Source organism: Macaca fascicularis, chromosome 12 (assembly GCF_037993035.2).
Source record: "Macaca fascicularis isolate 582-1 chromosome 12, T2T-MFA8v1.1".
NCBI lineage: Eukaryota > Metazoa > Chordata > Mammalia > Primates > Cercopithecidae > Macaca > Macaca fascicularis.
Genome location: NC_088386.1, coordinates 55406807 through 55428245, shown reverse-complemented (window position 1 = coordinate 55428245; position 21439 = coordinate 55406807). Strand labels below are relative to the sequence as shown.

The 21439-nt window shown below is 39.2% G+C and overlaps 1 protein-coding gene across 9 annotated transcripts in view; it reads left to right on the top strand.

Moving 5' to 3' along the window:
* PLA2R1 (phospholipase A2 receptor 1) overlaps positions 1 to 21439 on the top strand; it is a 127655-nt gene that overhangs the window by 65914 nt on the left and 40302 nt on the right. For all 9 annotated transcript variants that reach the window (XR_012421155.1, XM_074009268.1, XM_074009270.1 and 6 more), the window contains 6 exons: positions 7386 to 7588; positions 10646 to 10791; positions 14713 to 14797; positions 17248 to 17380; positions 17941 to 17976; positions 18454 to 18611. Coding sequence is in view for 8 of the 9 variants with exons in the window: in XM_074009268.1 (XP_073865369.1) it covers positions 7386 to 7588; positions 10646 to 10791; positions 14713 to 14797; positions 17248 to 17380; positions 17941 to 17976; positions 18454 to 18611 (761 nt within the window). In the remaining variant the exon portion in view is untranslated. The remainder of the gene's footprint in view (positions 1 to 7385; positions 7589 to 10645; positions 10792 to 14712; positions 14798 to 17247; positions 17381 to 17940; positions 17977 to 18453; positions 18612 to 21439) is intronic.

Below are 21439 nucleotides of genomic sequence, written 5' to 3'. Positions count from 1 at the left end.
AGTGAAATGAGTGACAGAGATGGCGCAAGGGATGAGAGGGACTTTGGGTGGTTGTGATGTGTCCGTGTAAGTTCATCAGTGGTAATAAATGCACCACTGTGGTGTGGGATGTCTATAGTGAAGGAGATTGGAGGGCAGTGGTGTTAGAGGGGCGCTCTCTGTATTTTGCATTCAATTTTGCTGTCAACCTAAAACTTTCTGTTACTATTTTTTAAAATTATACTTTTGAAAGATGCATGCAAAGTGAAATGAAGACAAATTAGTTTTTTGTATATAAACATCAAGTTTAGGAAATTTGTATGGAAACTGGTGACTTTCCATAGCTCCAAACAAGTAACATCATAATTCACTCAACAGAAAGACCTTGTTCTACAAATCTATGAATATTATTAAAATAAAGAGAGTAATAAACTTCCATGTCACACTATACTGCAAAAAAATAAAAGTTTAGGTATCATTTCTATACACTTAGGAATTTTGTTAGGAATGTCTATACCTGTCAAAATAAATTAATACATTTTGAGTAGAGAAAATCTTTGGTTTTTAATATTAAGTTTCTTGGGGGCATATTTAGATGTCGGAAATCTGGAATTGAAGCAGAGCTTCTTGTCATTCATAAGTTTCTGCTGTAATTTATTTGAGTGGCACTACTCTTTTTCTCTTTTCCCTAAAGCAAAAATAATGCCATGATGTTCAGTTTGGCTGCTCAAGCTGATTGACACTGAGTAAATTGTCTCTGAATAAGATGAAAATGTAAATCTTTTTGAAGAAAATAGCAATATAAAAGCTTCTGTGTTTCCCTTTTTCTTTTAAATTGCAACTTGCAGAAACACTGCCTAAATCACCTTTTCTTTCCTGCCTGTCACAAAATAATCCATTAGCTTCGTCCCCACGTCAGAATCTTAATCCAGCAAAGACTAACTACATGAATTGACCACTGAACAGGAAGCCTACAGCTTTTTGTAAACTCATCCAGGACTCTGTCTCTATGTCATACCAGCAAAATATTCACCCACCCCACATCCCACACCACAGTGTATATTTGCTACAATTGACGAACCTACATGAACACATCAGAACCCCCAAAGTCCCTCTCATCCTTCCTATCATTCCTGTCACGCATTTCACTTGCATAAAAGCAAATCAGAAGGGAATCACCTTTCTGTCATTTTTTTTTCAACTTAGTGTTATGTTCACCAAATAGTATTACCACCAGATGGTATCTACCAGTAGTAGAACCACCAAGCATCAGCAATTATCAATTCATGACCAATCTTCTTCCATCTGTACCCTCACCCCTTTCCCATATTTTTTCATAGCAAATCCTCAACATCATATTGTTTCATCCATAAATATTTCAGCATTATTTCCAAAAAATAGAGACTTCTTTTTAAAAGACCTAATAATACAATTATCACCCCTTAAAGTAATTAACTATAATTGCCTATCATTATAAATCTTCAGTTAACGCTCAAATTTCTAAATGGCTCATAAATATTATGTAATGTATTTTACAGCTAGTTTGAATCAAGATCCAAAGAAGGTTCACGCATTGTAATTGGTTGATAGATCTCTTAAAGTCTGTTTTCATCTGTGTTTCCCGCCCCTCCCCAATTTCCACCCCTGCCTTTATTTGTTAATGCAAATGTGCTTTGTCTTATAAATTTTCCTGCAGTTTGTTGATTGTATTCACATCACATTGTTTAATGTGTTACTCTATTTTCTTTTTCATAAAATAGGCATTTTTATTTTTAAAAAGAATGAAAGGATTGACCAAAATCAGATTTTTTTTTTTTTTTTTGAAAGATGGTTTCATAGGTAGTTGTGTGCTCTGTCTGGAGGCACATAATGTCCAATTTTTTTCTCTTTTTGTGATATTAGCAGCCTTTGATGGTCAATTCTTAAATCCATTGACTCATTAGGGGTTTCTTCATTTATAGCTGGGATAGTCCTATAAAGAGGTAATTCCTTTCAATCAATTTTTTGTTACCCCATGGTACAATTTTTATAGGAAACACAGAATAAATGCTTAGTTCTTTCCCTTTACTAGCTTTCAAAATAATTATTTCTTCATTAGCATCCTTCATCCGTGACCCATTAGAGGTGTTTTTCTTTTTTTAGCATTACTATGAAGTAAGGGTTTTAAACATAGTTGATATGTTTTAGTCCGTTGGAATTATCCTTTTTAATGCTCAAATGGCCCATCTTTGTGATGGGAATCTCTTCAAGGAATATCTTCTGAATCCTTCTGATGTGATCCTAGTAGTCTTTGATAGTGTCCGTGCTATCTGATATGACAGATATACATTTCTGCTGCAGACCTAGAAGCATCCATTGCATCAAGGAACCCTGGTTTCTTTTGATGGGAAATGATATTATTTCAGCATCACAGACTGGGCTTATGGGTTCTTGTTGTTTGTGGTTTGTTATTGTTTCTAGGCCATTTCAGTGGACAGATCTAGGAAGTGTGTGTTTGTGTGCGTGTGTGTGTAAGATTAAACACTTTTTGAGTTCAAATTCATACTTGCAATTTGAATTCAGGACTACAAAGTTAATTAACCTATATTTTAACTGTATTTCCTTTCTTTCATGCCAAATTTTCCATTCTTAAAACACCAGAAAATCCTGTTATTTTTAGTAAAAAGCGACAACAAAGGCTCTCTATGACAGTTGGTATTTCAAGAGAAATGAAATATTCAGGTGAAACAGGAAAAATGGTTTTCATCCATACTAATTATTGCCACTGATTAAATGGAAAGATGATAAATTAGCTTCTCATTCAAGGAGAAGCTAATGCTTAGAAACTAAAATGTACTTTGTACCTAGAGTCAAGATTCAATATAAGTGGAGGTTGCTCTATGGTGAAAGAAAATAGATGAGTCTATACTTGTTAAGACATTCAAAAACACTTTTCCAAGTTATATTAGAGGCTCATAGGTGTCTGTATTGAGAAAAATAAACACTTTTGATCAGTCCTTTGCAGCCATCCATAACTCAGGCTCTGTGAAAAATGTTTTGTTTCTAGACCTAGATACCCCTGGCGTGTTCCATTCCTGTGGGATGACTCTGGGGCATGTTCACCCTGATTGTTCCCAGCCCATGGAAATCTGCAAGTGACAAGGAAAATAAGATCCCAATAGAGCAAGTCAGGTTTATTTTCTTGAAAGTGCCCTGCACATAGTGAGGAGTAGTAAGAAGCCTGTCCCATCAGTAGGCCAATCCATTTTAAGGCTCATCAAAGCTCTGAAACGAGCCACCACATAAATAAGGATAAACCCAGTCTAATTTCTGAGAAGCCCTTAGAACACTGACGTATCTCCTCATAATCATGTAAGTAACTGTCATGCAAAGTAAAAATGTGACAGTAGATCTTCAAGGAAATGCTGTGGCCACACACAGGAGAGAAACAGGATCAGGGGAATGCGAGAGAGCTCCATGGGACAAGAGCATAATTTTAGGGGAACTCATTCATTCATTTATTCAACTGCTTATCGAATGCCCACCCACTCACTCTGTACCTTGATACTGTCTCACAGTAGACCCAAATAAATCTGGTTTCAAATCCCGGAGCAAGCCCACTACGTTTGCGGCCTTTGGCAAGTTACTAAGCCTCTGTGCTCTAATTTTTCCATCTGCACAATCAGGCACTAATGCCTGTCTCAAAGAGTTTCTGAAGTTAAACAGGGAAAAGACCATATAAATTGCCTAGCACAGTGCCTGGCAGATACACAGCATTGTAGGAAACTTGCCTAGCCTACCCAAAGAGCTTCACTTTCCTCTGTTAGAGGAGAGAAGGAGAGAGAGGGAAGGTGAGAGGGTAGAGGACTTGAGAGATGAGGATGTAAAGGGTTGTTGCAGGGAACTGGAAAATAAGTAGGCAGACTCAAGTGAAATAATTGTCTAGAGGCACTGAAAAGCCAGCACAAAAAGGTTTGGTCAGGCCGGGCGCGGTGGCTCAAGCCTGTAATCCCAGCACTTTGGGAGGCTGAGACGGGCGGATCACGAGGTCAGGAGATCGAGACTATCCTGGCTAACACGGTGAAACCCCATCTCTACTAAAAAAATACAAAAAACTAGCCGGGCGAGGTGGCGGGCGCCTGTAGTCCCAGCTACTCGGGAGGCTGAGGCAGGAGAATGGCGTGAACCCGGGAGGCGGAGCTTGCAGTGAGCTGAGATCCGGCCACTGCACTCCAGCCTGGGCGACAGAGCGAGACTCCGTCTCAAAAAAAAAAAAAAAAAAAAAAAAAAAAGGTTTGGTCAATGGGTTTGTTTTTAGATATCTGAACAGAGAGGTAGACAGTGGCGGTTTTCCCAGCTCACTTAATTTTGCATAGTTAGATAACTTGGTGAATTAGAATTTCTTAATTGACAGAAAGTCTCCCCATTCATGTTGGCAGGAGAGAGTGAGTGGGGTGAGGGTATGGCAGGTAAGGAGAATCTGTCAAAATGTGAGATTCACCACTGAGAATAATCATTTTTCTTCCCCAGTGGGAAGTGAGTTATCAAATTTAAGAACAATTTCTCTGAAAGAAAATTCGCCTCTGCTCTTTCCCACACCCTTACCCTTATTATTTGGCTTTGCAAGCATCCCCACAATATAGGCTTATAAATTTAGTTTATCTCTCCCTTAGCCTGGTCTCCCTTTATTATACCACTTTACTGCTTCTTTGGGGCTGAGACTCTAAAATTTGGGTCAAATGTTCCATTAAGTTAACCACTTTAGAATACCAATACCACTCCTGCAGCACTTTTCATCTTCATAGTGGTTCACAAACATCTCCTTCTTCACTAATGAAGATGAGTCGAATATCTTATAGCATCTAAAACCAAAGCTATTTAATCATTGTCTGATGTGGGAAAGTGAGACAAAATGCAAGACCAACAAAAAAGTATATTACATTTCAGACTTGCTGATTCAAACTTTTGAAAAATTCTATGAACATACAGGCAGAATTCATGCCACAAAATCCTGGTTTTTGTAATGAAAATGGCCATAAGCATAATAGCAACACTGCAGGGGTATATTTAGCTCATCATATTTTATAGAGTGCTTTTCAATTCATTATTTCATTTGATCTTCATGAAAACCCATGAGAAGAAAAGGAATTATTATTCACATATTTTAGACAAGGCCTATTGTGATTAATTCACATCCTCAAGTTTCCAGTTACTAAAGATTTGTACTGGGACTAGAACCCCAAACTTCACGCTCCAAGTCCCCCACGAGGTTTCCTACCTGTGCTGTGCAGTTTCTGGAGGTTCCACTGGGGCCCCTCAAAGGATGGGGGAACGGAGCTGGAATGTGTGTGTTCCCTCCTCTTTCAACTAGAGCAGCTCCACAAATATATTGTATTCGGGGCTTCCACATGGATTTCTCCGGTTCGGTTTTATTGCACAGAGCATGCAGCATCTCCTCTATTGTTCATGATCCAGCTGCATTCTGAAGTTACTCAACAGGCCTTCAAAGCTCCACTAATGGCAGGGGCAGTTACATACTATAATCTCTCCCCCTTGCCTGCCCACAACCTTGCATCTATAACACCAGCTAGCTGTTCTCGGCCAGTAGAGCCATCTGATGGATTTTGGATGCACCAACTCTTCCTTGACTTCCTTTTCTTCTATATGAGACATAGCGTGTTTCCTCTTTTACCACTGGCCGTTTTTACCTTTGAGGCTCTCTGATTCATCACACAGGCCCAGGGAGTTCTTCCAGATCAGAACCGCCTTGCCATGGTGATGCTGGTGCCTAACACACTTGTGCAGCCAGGACTGTTGAAGACACAAACACTCATACACTCATTCTTTAGCAAATGATTCCATTCCTAAAGAGATGCTCTATGTCTTCCTTTGTCTTCTTTCTTCTCACTTGCACTCTTCATTTTCCCTCTCTTTTGTCTTTCCATGAGCATAAAACAATCAGAACATAGATGACAAGCACAATGCCAGTTACTCAGTATCTGAAAACATTGAAGCCGTTACTTCTGAAGGGAAATTAAGCAAGATAAATATCAAGTAGCAAGTGACGACATTTTTTAAAGAGTCTTCAGGTACAGAATCATCGCAAGTCTTCAGATGCTTCGTCTATAATCACTCTCTTTTTACAAGCATGCCTTGAAAACTCATGTCTCCTTTTCATCCTTCAAAATTCAGCTCACATGTCACTTCCTACAAATGTTTTACTGACATCTCTGGTGAGGCTCCATCACCCCTTCTGATGTCTCCTCCAGAACTTCGAACACACCTTTTACTATGGCACTTTACACATTATATTTATTACAATTGCTTGTTTATGTGTCTGTATCTCACACTAAACTAAGAATTGGTTTTTGGTTTGCTTTGCTTCATCCTTTTGTTTCAAGCAGCTAATTATACAACCTCGCTGAGCACATTGCAGATGTACAATTTTTTATTGTTGTTGATGAATGTGAATTTAGTTAATTAAATGACCACCCAGGATTCGAGAAAAAACAAGCTCATTCTTACTCATTTTAATCTTATTTTTGGAATAGAATTGCTTTCTACTATTCTTCACTGAAATTTGAAGTGTTGTTTTTGTTTTTGTTTTGTTTTGTTTTGTTTTTGCTGTCATATGAGTTGTATAGATTTTGCTGACAAACTTAAGAATCTTAATTTATACATTGTTTCTGTGGAAAAACACATTTTACCTTCTAAAATGTTCAAGCATACACAAAGAAAAAAGTGGAGTTTTGTCCGTGACTATTATATCACATTTCCCAATATCTCACATATACTATGAAGGTGGGAGGCAAAATCTCTGTACTTTGCTTTTCATACAAAAGCCTCTCTCTCTCTCTAATTCTGTTTCTCTCTTCCTTTTCTCTGATGTCTGCCTTGTCCCTGCCCCTAGATCTTTACCTCATTTAGAGAATTCATCTCATTCTCTTCATTCTTCCAAGGTTTACAGTTTGGTTTTCTGTTGTATACTTTATGGTCTACCTTGAATCTGTTATTCACATATTTCCCCCTGTTGAATCCAGTTGTTAGAGGATGAGCACTATGCACTTTTCATTGTTGATTTTTCACAGTGGGATTTCGAAGTATAATATTGAAATATGGGGGATATTTTGGTTCCAGGTAGGAATAGCTCCTAATTCTTCATCATTTGCCATCTGAGCACAAAGCAGACAAGGTCCAAATTTCAGCCTTCACACTCTCTTTTCTCTCTTTCCCATCTTCCATTATTTTCTCCAGAGATGAAGAGAAATGACATAATCAGGTCAATAAGACATTCGTTTTCATCTTGATTGTTCCTGTCTGGGTGCTTAATTATGAGATGTCAATTATTCAACACTCTAAAGAGCAGTCTTCTGAGCACAAAACGTTTTAGTTGTCTGGTATTAAAAGTGCTTGTTTTCTGCTTTCAGGCTACAGTGGTGGCTGTGTTGCCATGCGAGGAAAGCATCCACTTGGTAGCTGGGAAGTGAAGGACTGTCGGCACTTTAAGGCAATGTCCTTGTGCAAGCAGCCAGTTGAAAATCAGGAAACAACAGAGCATGAAGAGAGATGGCCCTTTCACCCCTGCTATTTGGACTGGGAGTCAGAGCCTGGTCTGGCCAGTTGCTTCAAGGTGATACCAAGGTTACATGGGCATTCTTAACAGGACTAACACTATTTTAATTTGATCCATGTATCCCAAATTCCTTTATTCCAGTACTCTTTTTTTTCCAGAACAGTGCCTGACAGACAGCAGGTGCTTAATCAACATTTGTTGCCTGTCTCTATCCTTTCAATCATATTCCAAATAATTTTTAAGTAAAAAAAATCGACACATCCTGGTGATATTGAAGACTTCCTCATGAAGATTGTTATCTGTTCAGCAGAAATACCATGCACGTGGCCAGGCATGGTGGTTCATGCCTGTAATCCCAGCACTTTGGGAGGCCAAGGCAGGCATATCACTTGAGGTCAGGAGTTCCAGACCAGCCTGGCCAACATGATGAAATCCCATCTCTACTAAAAATACAAAAAGTAGCCAGGTGTGGTGGCATGCACCTGTAGTCCCAGCTACTTGGGAGGCTGAGACAGGAGAATCGCTTGAACCCGGGAGGCAGAGGTTGCAGTGAGCCGAGACTGCACCACAGCATTCCATCCTGGGCAACACAGCGAGACTCTGTCTCAAAAAAAAAAAAAAAAAAAAAAAAGGAAAGAAAAGAAATACCATTAATCCCTGGAAGGAGGGCACCGTGCTCTGGTTATCACTCCTGGGGGAGAACTCTAAACACCTAACCAGTTTCTGCATAAGTTCCTAGCTCTGACAGGAGGTTTTGCACAAACTTGGCTGCCAGAGTATGAATCTGGTGAGAAAGAATTCCCACACAACAAGATGGGCAAAATAACTTTATTACAGGGTGAGTACTCCTTGGCTGAAATGCTTGGAACCAGAAGTGCTTTGGATTCTGGATTTTTTTTTATATTTACATAGTACTTACCAGTTGAGCATTCCAAATCTGAAAGTTCAAACTGCAAAATGCTCTAGTGAGCATTTCCTTTGAGTGTCTTGTCACTGCTCCAAAAGTTTTGGATTTTGGAGCATTTTGGAGTTTGGATTTTTGGATTTGAGATGCTCAACTTGTATTCACAGATAGGCAGCAAGAAGCAACCAAAGCCTAGGATCTATGGTGAGCCATTCCCCCAAGGCTCAGGAAAGCACCCCTGGGAAGATGGAATCTTGTCTGCACACGCCCCACTTTGCAGGACAGCTGAGGGCTCCCGAAAGTGCTCCTTTCTGGGTTTTTATCCCGGGTGCCACCTGGATCACTGAGCTAAAGTATTGCAAGACATCCTACTCTAGGAGGGATAAGGACGGTTCCTCCTTATCTCAGGATATTGCATTCTTGGTACACTCTGCCTGAGAATTGCCAAGAAAAAGAGGAAGAGCTGGGTCAGCAAGGGTCATCTGGGGACCTGTCCTCCTGCAATATTGTTAATATACCAAGTGAAGGAGGCAGACACTCAGAGGGTGTTAAGTGGTATAATTTCATATTGTTTGTAAACCAACAAATAAAGTTTTTATTATTGAATAATACAATTTTACTAATAAGGATAGCTTTTGCAGCTTGCCAGACACCTGAAGATCAAACAAATTAATGCATACGGTTGATTTGTATGTGTATAATGTGTGTGTGTGTGTGTGTGTGTGTGTGTGTGTGTGAAGAAATTTCTATTTTTAAAATCAGCTTTAGATCCTACATTTAAATTAGTTCCTACAATCCTGTCAGAAACACTTTTTTTGAAATATGATTTTTTTAAATGTTTGGTGGTTCTATTTTGGTTTATTTTACAAATAGGGTTTCACTAAGTCTTGGGAGAAAGTTCCCCAGCAGCTCTGCACGTCAGAGCGGAACGAAGACAGACTCTATCTCCGGAACTGTGGTAGCTTGTACGTGGCATGAAGCAGCTGTGAATGTGCTCGATTTAAGTTGTACACATATATAATCCTACATTACGTTCATAGAATGATAGGCCCAAAAGTGGCCTCACCCAGTAATAAGTTAAACCTTAGAGATCAGTAAACTGAGGCATGTGAAATGTAGTGATTTGCCCAAGATCACAATTATTTATTGACAGAGTTGGAATAAATCCCTGGTTTGGGACTTCTGGTCTGGTGCCTTTTCTACTATATATCACCCTGATATGTCAACAAATGCATGGTGTGTGTGTGATAGGCATGGTGGTAGGATTTATGAATTTAGAGTGATTCAGGAAGAGGTTCCCAGAGGAGACAAGTTTTGACATATAATTTAAAAGATGGAAAGGTTGTTCTGTGGTCCACAGGACTTGGAAAGCTATTCATTCTGGTCTCAGCAAATAAGAGCCTGGGGAGGGCTGGCCACAGGGTGTACCTGTCTGGCATCAGAGGCTCAGGCTTAGTGCCAGGCAGTTAAAAATAAGAAGGGTACAGAGGACTGGGATTGCAAGCTCTGGGTCTTCAGTCCCTTTCCCCAATCTTAAATAAGCCAACAGAAGACCTTCCATTCAGCTGGCTTCTTCCTGCCACCATGAAGACAGCTGAGAAGCAGCGGAGATTTTAGAGACAGCTGAACCACTGCATCTGCCAGTTCAACTAAGATCCAAAGACTCTAGAAATAGAGCTACCCTAGGTCCCAGGTCTCATTTCTCATTTCTTGCCCTGGGTCAGGCAGAGTAATGATCAGTCTGCTAATTCTAATCTGTCAGAAGGCAGTCTGGTGGGATGGAAGTTTATGGACTCTGGAAGCAAGGAATTGTAGGTCTAATCCTAGCTCTGCCAGTTTATAGCTGTGTGACCTAAAATTCTTAACCTCTCTTGGCCTGACTTTATTTATCTATTGACAAATATTTACTGAGGGACAAGTACATGCCAGTCACAGAAGATTTAGGGTGAAAAAAAATTCTTCAAAAAGCTCATTTATAAAACTGAGTTTATTACATTCTCATCAGGAATTTGTTATGAGGATAAAAGGAACTAATAGTTTTATGATGACTAGGCACATTCTAGTTCAGTAAATGTTACTTCCTCCCACTAGATCAAGCTCTTATAAAGAATAATGACAATTATATTAATATTACTCTTACTTTCTAGAGCAGAGTTTAACAACCTCACCTTATCTATAACAATGTTAATTTATTTTCTTTTACTATACAGGTATTTCATAGTGAAAAAGTTCTGACGAAAAGAACATGGAGAGAAGCTGAAGCGTTTTGCGAAGAATTTGGAGCTCATCTTGCAAGCTTTGCCCATATTGAGGAAGAGAATTTTGTGAATGAGCTCTTACATTCAAAATTTAACTGGTAAATACTTGTTAATTATGAAAACTTACAGTCAAATATTCTATCTCTCAGTAATGGCTTCTGAGGGGTGAGTATCCCAAGTAGTTGTTTAAAATTCCCATATTTGTATTACACCCAAAGCCAAGAAAAATAAATATACATATAGTTTTATATTTATCTTGTACCAGGTTCTAATTTCATAAAACGAAGAACAAAGTGACAATTGTTTAGATATTTGAAATCTTTTCTTTGTGCCTCAAGTCAGAACTGTAGAGCTTTCCTGCCAAACTCAGGAGTTATCTACGCCAGTGGTTTTCAAAGTGTTGTGGAAGGATCCCAGGAATCCTGGAACCCCAGGAGTATGAGAGGACCATGTAGGCAGAGCTCCTGGTTCCTTCCACGCCTCACCAGAGCAGCTCCAACCAGCTCCACTGCTGATTATTTTGTATATAATGCGATCCTATGTAAGATTTTGTTTGGGAAAAAAAAAAAAAACAGTCCCAGTAATTTTTTTTTAAATTCCAACCCAACCCCCTAAGTTTTCATTTGAGGAAACAAACTTTCTCTTATCTGTATCCACCTTGCAAGTTTACAGAACCTTGAATTCAATGGAGTTAGAAATTCAAGCTTAAATTGGAAGAACTCTAAACTGTCTTGTGCTACCTCCCACCACATATCGTGGTCATCCGCTGTCTGCATAATTCCTTCCAATTTCAGAATGCTTCTTATTTGAGAGAAAGCCCATTCCATTGCAGAAGGTTGATTTCAAAGAGCAGTTTTCTAATAAGCTAGAAATCTGCCTCCCCTCAATTTGAGCTAGAGCAAATACAGATCAAATCTATGCTATTTTCAAATATTTGAAGACAGTCATCTTGTCCCCTTCCTGTGAACCCCCCACTCCCCACGTTGGCCTCTCACTTTGGAATGTTCTGTCAGTCAGCCTGCACTGTGAGAGTATCTTCTGTGGAAGATACATGCATTACATGCATAGCTGGTTGGAGAATTCAATAGATGTGACAGACAAAATCCTGCCTCTGAGGATGTTGTGATCAGCACAACTCCATGGCTCTGTATATTTATTTAATGAAAACAACTATAATAATAGGTATTCTGCTTCGAGCGCTGGAAATCTGAAGTCTCAATGAAACACTGGCCTGAATCCCAGAGAAAAATCCCGGACTATTTTTTGAGGAAAATCCTCCTCGCCTTTCCCACAAGTTTCCTTGTAGGACATTCCCATGACAAGATTAACATGCAACATCTATCAAATCATTCATCTTCCACATCTACAACAATGACCTTAAAGCTGGGAGATTTTGACATCTCTCCATGTGAGTCTTGTGCAGCATTCTGCAGGGAAGGAAGGAGATTTTATCTAAAATATGTTTGCAAAACAATGTACAGTCTTGGAGATTTGCCATGTTCATTAGCATCATAAAGGGTTCTAGAAGGAAGCACTTTCTTTGACCACAAATCCCTTTTTTAAGAACACTTATTGACATCCCACAGAACTGCTAGTCCCTACGGGAAATGCTGACATGAGGCCATGACTCAGGAACCTGGTTCCTCATCACACTTGGTCGGAACGCCTTTTTTACAGAGCTTTCTGGCCTCACACCAGAGCTGCTGAGTCAGACTCTTGAGTCTGAAGAAAAGTTTAAGAAGCTTCCTGGCTAATTGGATTATCAGCCAGGTCTGAGGCCATAAATCCAAGGAATAGGTGATAGTCTCCATTGTTCAAAGTTACATTTTACTCATTACTTTAGCTTCCTGCAAAACATATTTGCATATTCTGCCTTTGCATTTTAGTGAGGTTTGCCATATGACAACCACACACAAACTGCTTCCCAGTTTGCTTTAAGATCAAATGTCACTGTCATTTCTGTTTATATAAGTTCTCGTGCTTAAAATGTCTCGTAGAATTTAGTCCCAAGCATCTATCAAATCATAGTTTTTCAATATCTGATCACAAAAGCCGTATAATATGAGCCAGGCACAGTGGGTCACAGCACTTTGGGACACTAAGGTGGAAGGAACACTTAAGGCCAGGAATTCAAGATCAGCCTAGGCAGCATAGTGAGACTCAGTTTCTACCAAAAAAATTTCACAATTAGCCGGGTGTGGTGGCCACACCTGTAGTCCCAGCAAAACCTAGTTTGAAGTTACAGTGAGGTATGATTTTGCCACTGCACTCCAGCTGGGCAACAGAGCGAGAACTATCTTTAAAGAAAATATTTAAAAATTCTTGACTGGGCGCAGTGACTCACACCTGTAATTGTAGCACTTTGAGAGGCCAAGGCAGATTGCTTGAGCCCAGGAGTTAGGGAACAGCCTGGGCAACATGGTAAAAACCCCATCTCTACCAAAAAAATACAAAAAAAAAAAAAATAGCCAGGTGTAGTGGCACACGTCTGTAGTACCAGCTGAGGAGACTGAGCTGAGGTAGGAGTATCAGTTGAGCCCAGAAGAGGAGGTTGCAGTGAGCCAAGATTGTGCCACTATACTCCAGCCTGGGTGACAGTGTGACCCTGTCTCAAAAAAAAAAAATTATCAATAACTGTGTATATATCACTTTATTCCCAGATTACCAGAGAATTCAGTCAAATCTGATGCTTAATTATAGCAAACATACCAGATCTCATAGTTCGCAGCTATAGCAGGTATGCTGCTTTTCCTTCCTATGGCACTGCTTTTCTATTTCTATTTTATTAGTCAGACATACACACACACGCACACGTATGCACATACATATGTGTTTATTAAATGTTATACAATTTCAGGAAACTGATGAAGAGAAAGTAAATACCATTTCATCTTCCAGGAGCCAGTATATAGCAGGGAAGACATAGATCTCTGAATTCAGTGAGGAAAGACAAAGTTCACAACACCAGGAGAGAGACATGGATTTTCAGCCTATGCCATGGAGATTAGTGTGCTTGGCTTAAACAGAAGGTGGCCTTTCTCACCTTCTCCCAACCTTAAATGTAAGGTGTCATCATGACAGTGCCCAGCTGGGCACCAGTGATCTCTTGGATTTCTAAGCTGAATTTGCTTTTAATTTGTGTCATCCAGGCAGAGTAGCTGACACATCTGAGAAGGAATTCCTCAGAATAGGTTTGCTTCTCTGCACGAAGGAAAATAAAGTATCTTTCCTGACATCTGAATCTTTTAAATCTTTGATTCTTCAAAATTATTCTCAGAAAATGATCTTAGTGAGATGGTTCATTGCACAATTAGGCTTTATCACTCGATTGATTGAGGACTCTGTGGACACATTTGTACTCTGCCTCATAGAGGGGAAGGTGACTCTCTGTGGAGCTTCTCGCCAAGTCTAAACCAATGGTGATGACTGAAGTTAATCTACCATGGCTCAGGGTGACTGGCTTTAGAATTATTTATGTTGATATCTGAAAAAAAAAAAAAAAACCTGTGTACCTTTTATTCAATGAAGATGATGATGGCTGACTTTCAGAGAATACGTGAACGTTTAACAAAAGAACAACAAATCAAAGCATAGTAAAGTAGAACAAATAGTATAGTGAGGTAGTAAACACACAGTAAAGTAGCGAAAGGTCCTCTTGGCTAGAGATGTTCCAAAATTTCTTACTAATTTTCTTTTCATGTGTTCTTGTCCTGACTGAAAGGCTTTGCTATTCCTGATGAGAAACTCATGTTCTCAATAAAAGCTGACTTTTCCCCAACTGTATATCACCTGTGAGCAAACCAAGAGAAATAGAATGTGAGGCTTATTCTTCTCTCAGTTCATGTCATAGCACAGCGTTTTGCACATTTAAAATGTTCATTGCTTGTTGACTTGATCAATCCTGCCAGTAGCATCAGCTGTTTCCTGCATACATAAATATTTTTGAATTTTTTTTAACCTTTCACATAATGCTGTAAATTTGATGGGAAAGGCAAAGCTTTTGTTTCTTCTCTTCACAGGACAGAAGCAAGGCAGTTCTGGATTGGATTTAATAAACGAAACCCACTGAACGCTGGCTCGTGGGAGTGGTCTGATAGAACTCCTGTAAGTCTTTTCGAACTGGAGAAAAGGGATGGATTCCAAACAAGTGGCCCCAGAACCACGTGGTAAACCAAGAGAACCTAGAAATGATGGCCAGAGCTCCCATGACAAAACTGCACCAGACCTTGGTACCAGGAGAATTATTTGGCAAGGTCCTGGGAAATGTTTGCTAGCCACATTGTTCTGAGGCCATTGTACAATCTCAGCCTGAAAAAGTATCAAAAACCTCCAAAAAGTCTCCCTAAACCAACCTGAAAAAGAATAAAAAACCTCCAAAAAGTCCCCCCCCCCCAAATCATCTCCCATATGAAGAGTCTCTCTGGCAGAGAAGCAGCTATTCTTTTAAATAACACAAGACTCCCTTTACCTGCATAGCACCTGATGTCTGAGTATGGGAACCTTGTCCATGTCATAATGAAAGGAAGATTATTTTGGAGAATGATTTTTCATTTACCTCACTCTGAAAGGACAGTAATGCAAGTTTTAGAAATATCACCTTCTAGAGCAAGTTGTTCCAGAAGGAAAAAGTCTTGCTTTTCATTCATTCCCATACTTGCAAACCTCTATGAAGGACAGAGAGAACTCACTATTGCGTTTTTTTTTTTCAGTTGCAATCGGTAATTCTCACATTTTTCTCAAAATGACAGGGAAAAAAACTGAAGTAGTATCCTAGATTGAAGTGGGATCCATCCTACGGCACATGAAAAATCACATTATTCACTTTCACCTGTGAAATGGGGCGACTCCTGAGAGACCGCAGTGAGCACTTCATGCAACTGCTGTCGATTGAGTCCTCATGTTGTTCTGAGCACCGAGCTGAATGCACTCCTACATGATCTCATTTCATCCTTACAATAACTCAGTGTCATGGGTATTAGAATGATTAAGTGGTTTGCCTAAAATAATACATAGGAGAGCCAGGATTTGCACACAGGTTGTCTGACTCCAAAGTCACAATGCTATAATATCTCATGGTTGGCAAAATATCAGTAGCCAAACTTTGAAGTAGTAAAGAACAATAGAGAAAGCCCCATACCAAGGTGGTGTTCAAATTAGTGTCAAGGAAGAGGTTTATAGGAGAGAGTAGGAAGAGATTTTAAAGATCATTCAGCTCCACTAATCTATTTTGCTGATAGAGAAACCAAGGCTCAGAAAACAGAAAAGGCATAGCAGGGTCAACTTGCCCCGTAAATGGCAGCCACTACATAGGACAGCTGGGTGGTTCAAGTCAATATAGTACTTGAAAAAGAAAATGTGATACATAGAGGTTGAGAACACTTTCTTTTGTTTTAGTGTAACAAACTCATTAGTAATAGGAGAGAAATAGACAATCTGGCTCAGAATAAATTAGATAAGGCCGTGAAGCAGTGGCTGAGCTTCTCACCAATATCTGCTAAACAAAATGAATTCAAATCACACCATTTTCTGAATCTGAGGCTATACATATTTAAGATAGATGAATTATTGCATGATGGTGTACATGTTTGAGGAAGAACATAAGGGATTTAAAAGCATCCTTTTTTCCCCCAAATTTTTACCCCAATTTTACTTGTCATCCATCCATTCTTCTGTGAGGTAGTCATTAAATAATTGAGAAGGTTGAGTCTTTAATACCCTTGTAATGTGAATTATATGAGTTATGTGGTCGTTCATGGAAAGTGACCTGATAGATTCCTGATTAAAGCTAACTATGGCTCAGAATTTAGTTATTAGAGGCAAAAAACTTAGCATATGTTCAAAGTAATCAAAATCAAAGTTAATACCAAGATCTGGCACACCCTTGAGTCCCTAAGTCTACCCAGGATCCCAAGGCTAGAAAATGTTCCCAGTTGGAAAAAAGTGCAAAAAAAAGCTTGCGTTTCATTTGATCCTTCTGGAGAAAGGAGTAGCGTACCTTTTTTTATTTTTATTTTATCTATTTATTTATTTATTTATTTATTTATTTATTTAAGACGGAGTCTTGTTCTGTCACCCAAGATGGAGTGCGGTGGCTCGATCTCTGTTCACTGCAAGCTCCGCCTCCCAGGTTCACACCACTCTTCTGCCTCAGCCTCCCCGAGTAGCTAGGACTACAGGCGCCCGCCACCACACCCAGCTAATTTTTTGTTTTTGTATTTTTAGTAGAGATGGGTTTTCACCGTGTTAGCCAGGATGGTCTCAATCTCCTGACCTTGTGATCCGCCCGCCTCGGCCTCCCGAAGTGCTGGGATTACAGGCGTTAGACACCACGTCCAGCTTTTTTTTTTTTTAAGCATCTTTAAATTTAAAAAGCTAAATATTGATTAGCTTGTTCTTCACAAATGTGAAATAACCTTCAACTAGAATGACATCCAGACATTTCTGAAGCTTCCTGTAGAAGCCTATAATGCTTATGTACAGGGATGCCCTTTTTGATCTTTTGAAACTTTGTGGGGGAATCATCATTAAGAAATAATGAACTTCATCTGCTGCAGGTTGTCTCTTCGTTTTTAGACAATAATTATTTTGGAGAAGATGCAAGAAACTGTGCTGTTTATAAGGCAAACAAAACGTTGCTGCCCTTACACTGTGGTTCCAAGCGTGAATGGATATGCAAAATCCCAAGAGGTAAAAATATAATAAGATCTTTGCTATGTGTTTGATTTATAATAATCTCTAGTACTTTCTCAGTTTAAACACCCCAAACCACAATATCAACAACCTGCATGATAAACTAAATTACACTTTTAGCAAAAAATGTTTCTATACGAAATGAGAAAAAGCGACACCAATGCAGGATGCCAAGGTAGTTCACTGGGAACTGAGGTAACCAGCTAATATTCCAGAACATTTATAATGCAAGTATAGTCCGGGAGAAATGTCACTTTGACATTACAAAGTAAACGGAATTACTTGTACAATGAGTAAGTGGAAGCACCTAGTACAGTGTGTGACACACAGTGGCCTCAGCGAGTGCTCATGTCCTTCGTTCTTTAATCAGAAGCCTCTCTGGAGCCTCCTCTTCAAGTGTGAGAACTCCCCACATATTCCAAACAGCACAGTGTACCTGTTTTAAAGTGAAATTTTTTAAAATGAAGGACAAAATAATGTGTTTAGAGCTGAAGTAATTCACAGACAATGCACTTGAGAAGCAAGATCAGTCAAAGTGATTTGCTTTCACTTTGCAGATGTGAAACCCAAGATTCCCTTCTGGTACCAGTACGGTAAGAACGACTCTGCAGCTCTTGAATTTCTAATTATTAATATATACCATATAAGTGCTACTATATAGCATTAATGTGTTGTTATATTTCTCAAATCAAGCCTCTCTTTTCTTGTGTCAACCTCGAGCTAATTTGTTCAAATTAATAATTAATAAATGTAGTCATTAAATATGGTTAAGGACTAGTATCGTCAATCATTTTTATGACATGTGGTTTTAGAATATGTATCTATCCCTGATCTTTTAATCCTGGTGAAGGTATCTTGCAAGAGATAGACCAAGGAAAAAAAGCAAGTTATTTATCTATTTATGTGCATGTGTCTGTGTGTGTGTGCGGTGTGTGTGTGTGCAAATTTGTGTGTGTGTGTGTATATACAATTATTTTTAATGCTGAGTGACCAAATCACAAATTTGGGGTGAATCCTAGCATACCTATTTATCTTTTCTGCATTATTTTCACTGTTTCTTTTTCTTTCAGATGTACCGTGGCTCTTTTATCAGGATGCAGAATACCTTTTTCATACCTTTGCCTCAGAATGGTCGAATTTTGGGTTTGTCTGTAGCTGGCTGCACAGTGATCTTCTTACAATTCATTCTGCACATGAGCAAGAATTCATCCACAGCAAAATAAAAGCGGTACTTGAACATAACTCACCACGAAAAATTCAGAGTTTAGCACCTTCTTTTGCCCTTAGGACGGAGGGAGGGATGGTTTTCTCGGTTTGACTTCGGATATTTATTTAAATTTCAGTAAAAGCCATAGATTTCAGTAAAACCATAGATTTTTGAGAATTTTTTTTTCTGTTATAGAGATTAGGAGAAAATAATGGAGATACAGATTTACTCTATTGCTCAGTCACTTCCCTCCTCTTCACTCTTTGTTAGCAATAATGGTGAGCATGTCGAGATTGTTTCATGAGGTTCTACAGACCCAAATTCCTATCTTCATGGAGTTTATATTCTCGTCTGGGAAGAAAGACCATAATCAATACGAGTAAATAGAATTATATAATATATTAGAAAAAAAATAAGTGGATAAACACCACAGGGGGAAATTAAGCTCAAATGAGAGATGAGGAATACCCGGGGGGTGCCTGGCAGTTTTAAAACTTCAAATCTTACAAGAGTACATTATTTTTAAGTTTGTAAAGACTAATATACAGAAAATAGTAAGGAGTAGTTTTCTATTTCAACTTAAGCTAGAGAAAGTCTACTTAATTCCTTGCAGAACTAAGCTAGTAAGAAAGAAACATGCAAGACCTATTTAATAATAAAATAAACTGGCCAAGGATAGTGTACTTGTCAGTGTGTTCCTTCATTAAGCATTCATTAGTGAGTATGTGCCAGGCACTGGGGTATTTGTCAAAGATGCAAAAATGTATGAGATACAGTCTCTGTTTTTAAAAAGACTGGATATATATACTTTAAAACATCGTGTTGTAGACAATAAATACGTACAATTTTATCTGTCAATTTTTAAAACATAAATTAAATTTAAAAAATAAAGAAGCTGGAAGTGATATGATGTAGTAAACAGAAAGGGCACAGAGAGTACAAATTACAATGGAGGCATGAAGGCAGGAAATCCTCACTCCCAACTTTCCCTTGGAAGCTTTGAAAGCAAGAAAAAGCCATTTTCTTTTCCTGTAATTTAATCATATTTCATGATCTTCAGGAATCCTTTCTAGCCCTATCATCTTTTTATATCTTTGTAAGTTGACTATAAAATGAAGCCCTGTGTTAAAGCATCCTAGACTTGAAAAAGAAATGTCTTTCCTCACAGTTCATGGGGATTTACTGTCTCTGTATCCTGTCTGTTGCACATACAGCCCATGAGGTACAAGCAGGTCAGGACTCCTGCTACATTCTGATGGAGAAGCCGAGAAAAAGAGAAGTTAGATGACAATCATGTGGTCCCACAGACACTCAGTAGCAGAACAACTACTAGATCTGGAATGTTCCCCACCATAAATTTGTACACTATTTTGTCACCCTTCCACTCTTACAAATGGAACACTCAAGCCAAAACCATAATGTTCAATATGAGCAAGTTCAATTCCATATCATAGTGTCGGAAAATACACATTTCTTTAGCCAGACACCATACTCCTCACCTCAGAGGGCAATAACAAGAGACCAGATGAATGACTGAAAACTAATCCACAGGCATGCAAAGTATACATCCCAAAAAGAGTTGATATTTGGCCATACTTACCATAACCGTGTCAGGTACTATAATAAGTACTAAAGTGTAATCTTCCCAAGAACCCTCTGTAGGAAGTCTATTATTAGTACATTTTACAAGTGAGGAGGCTAAGACTTCAAAGAGGTTAAGCAACTTGGTTACACAGCAGCTAAGTGGTGGAATTTGGAAAGAAACCCAGGCCATCTTACTTATCCAGTCATTTAAAAACCCTACACGGTGCTGCCTGTGACAGTGGAACAGTGGTGTCAGGACATGTAAGAGCACAATGTCTTCATTACATCAAAATGCTAGTTCCAAAATCCTCCCCAAAACATGGCTGCCAGCTTTGTCTCAGACATGAACAATGAAGGGCTTCTTTGATCTTTCCAACGGAGCTTAGCTCTGCTGGGAACTTCAGTAGATCTTCTGTCTTCACCTTTCCCCTTAATTCATCTCCTAATCTTTGGAAGCTGGGAAGCCAGTGGGGATGGCAGAGTTAATGCCTCCCATAGAAGGCAAGGGTGAAAACCCACAGGCTGAGCAGTTTGATTCATCATAGCCACTGCCATGATCTAGTTGAGGATTCTGATCTCAAATCAGACAAACTTTATGGTGCCTCATATGGCAAAATTGTCACCTGGCCTATGACCATGTTGATGTAGAATGCCCCATCAGTTTCATGGGTAAGGTGCTGACTAATCTCCCCACTGTGCTACAAAAGAAAATTATGGGAAGGTATAGGATTTGAATACTGAGAACGGGGCTGGGGGGACTGTCCTAGTCTTTTCAGGCTGCTATAACAGAACACTATAGACTACGCAGTTTACAAACAACAGAAAATTATTGCTTACATTTCTGGAGGCTGGAAACTCAAGATCTCGGCATTGGCCGACTTGATACCTGGTGAATGCCCACTTCCTGGTTCATATATATACTTATAGAGTGGAAGGGGCAAAGGAACTTTCCAGAGCCCCCTTCTAAGGGCGCTAATCCCATTCATGAGACGCCCCCACGGCCATCATGACCTTATCACCTGCCATTTGCCTTGTAATATATCACCTTGAGAGTTAGGATTTCAATATGTAAATTTTAGGGGGACACAAACATTAAGTCTATAGCAGGGTCCAAGGGGAAAGGATATCAAATTGGAAAGAAGAAAGTTGTAGCTTTCCAAGAAATTCTTATTTGTGCATAATTTGTGCCTACCTTGGGCACTTAATGGTGGCAGTGGTGACAGTGGTGTTCACATTTTGTAAGAAAGAAACCCTATACCTAAGAA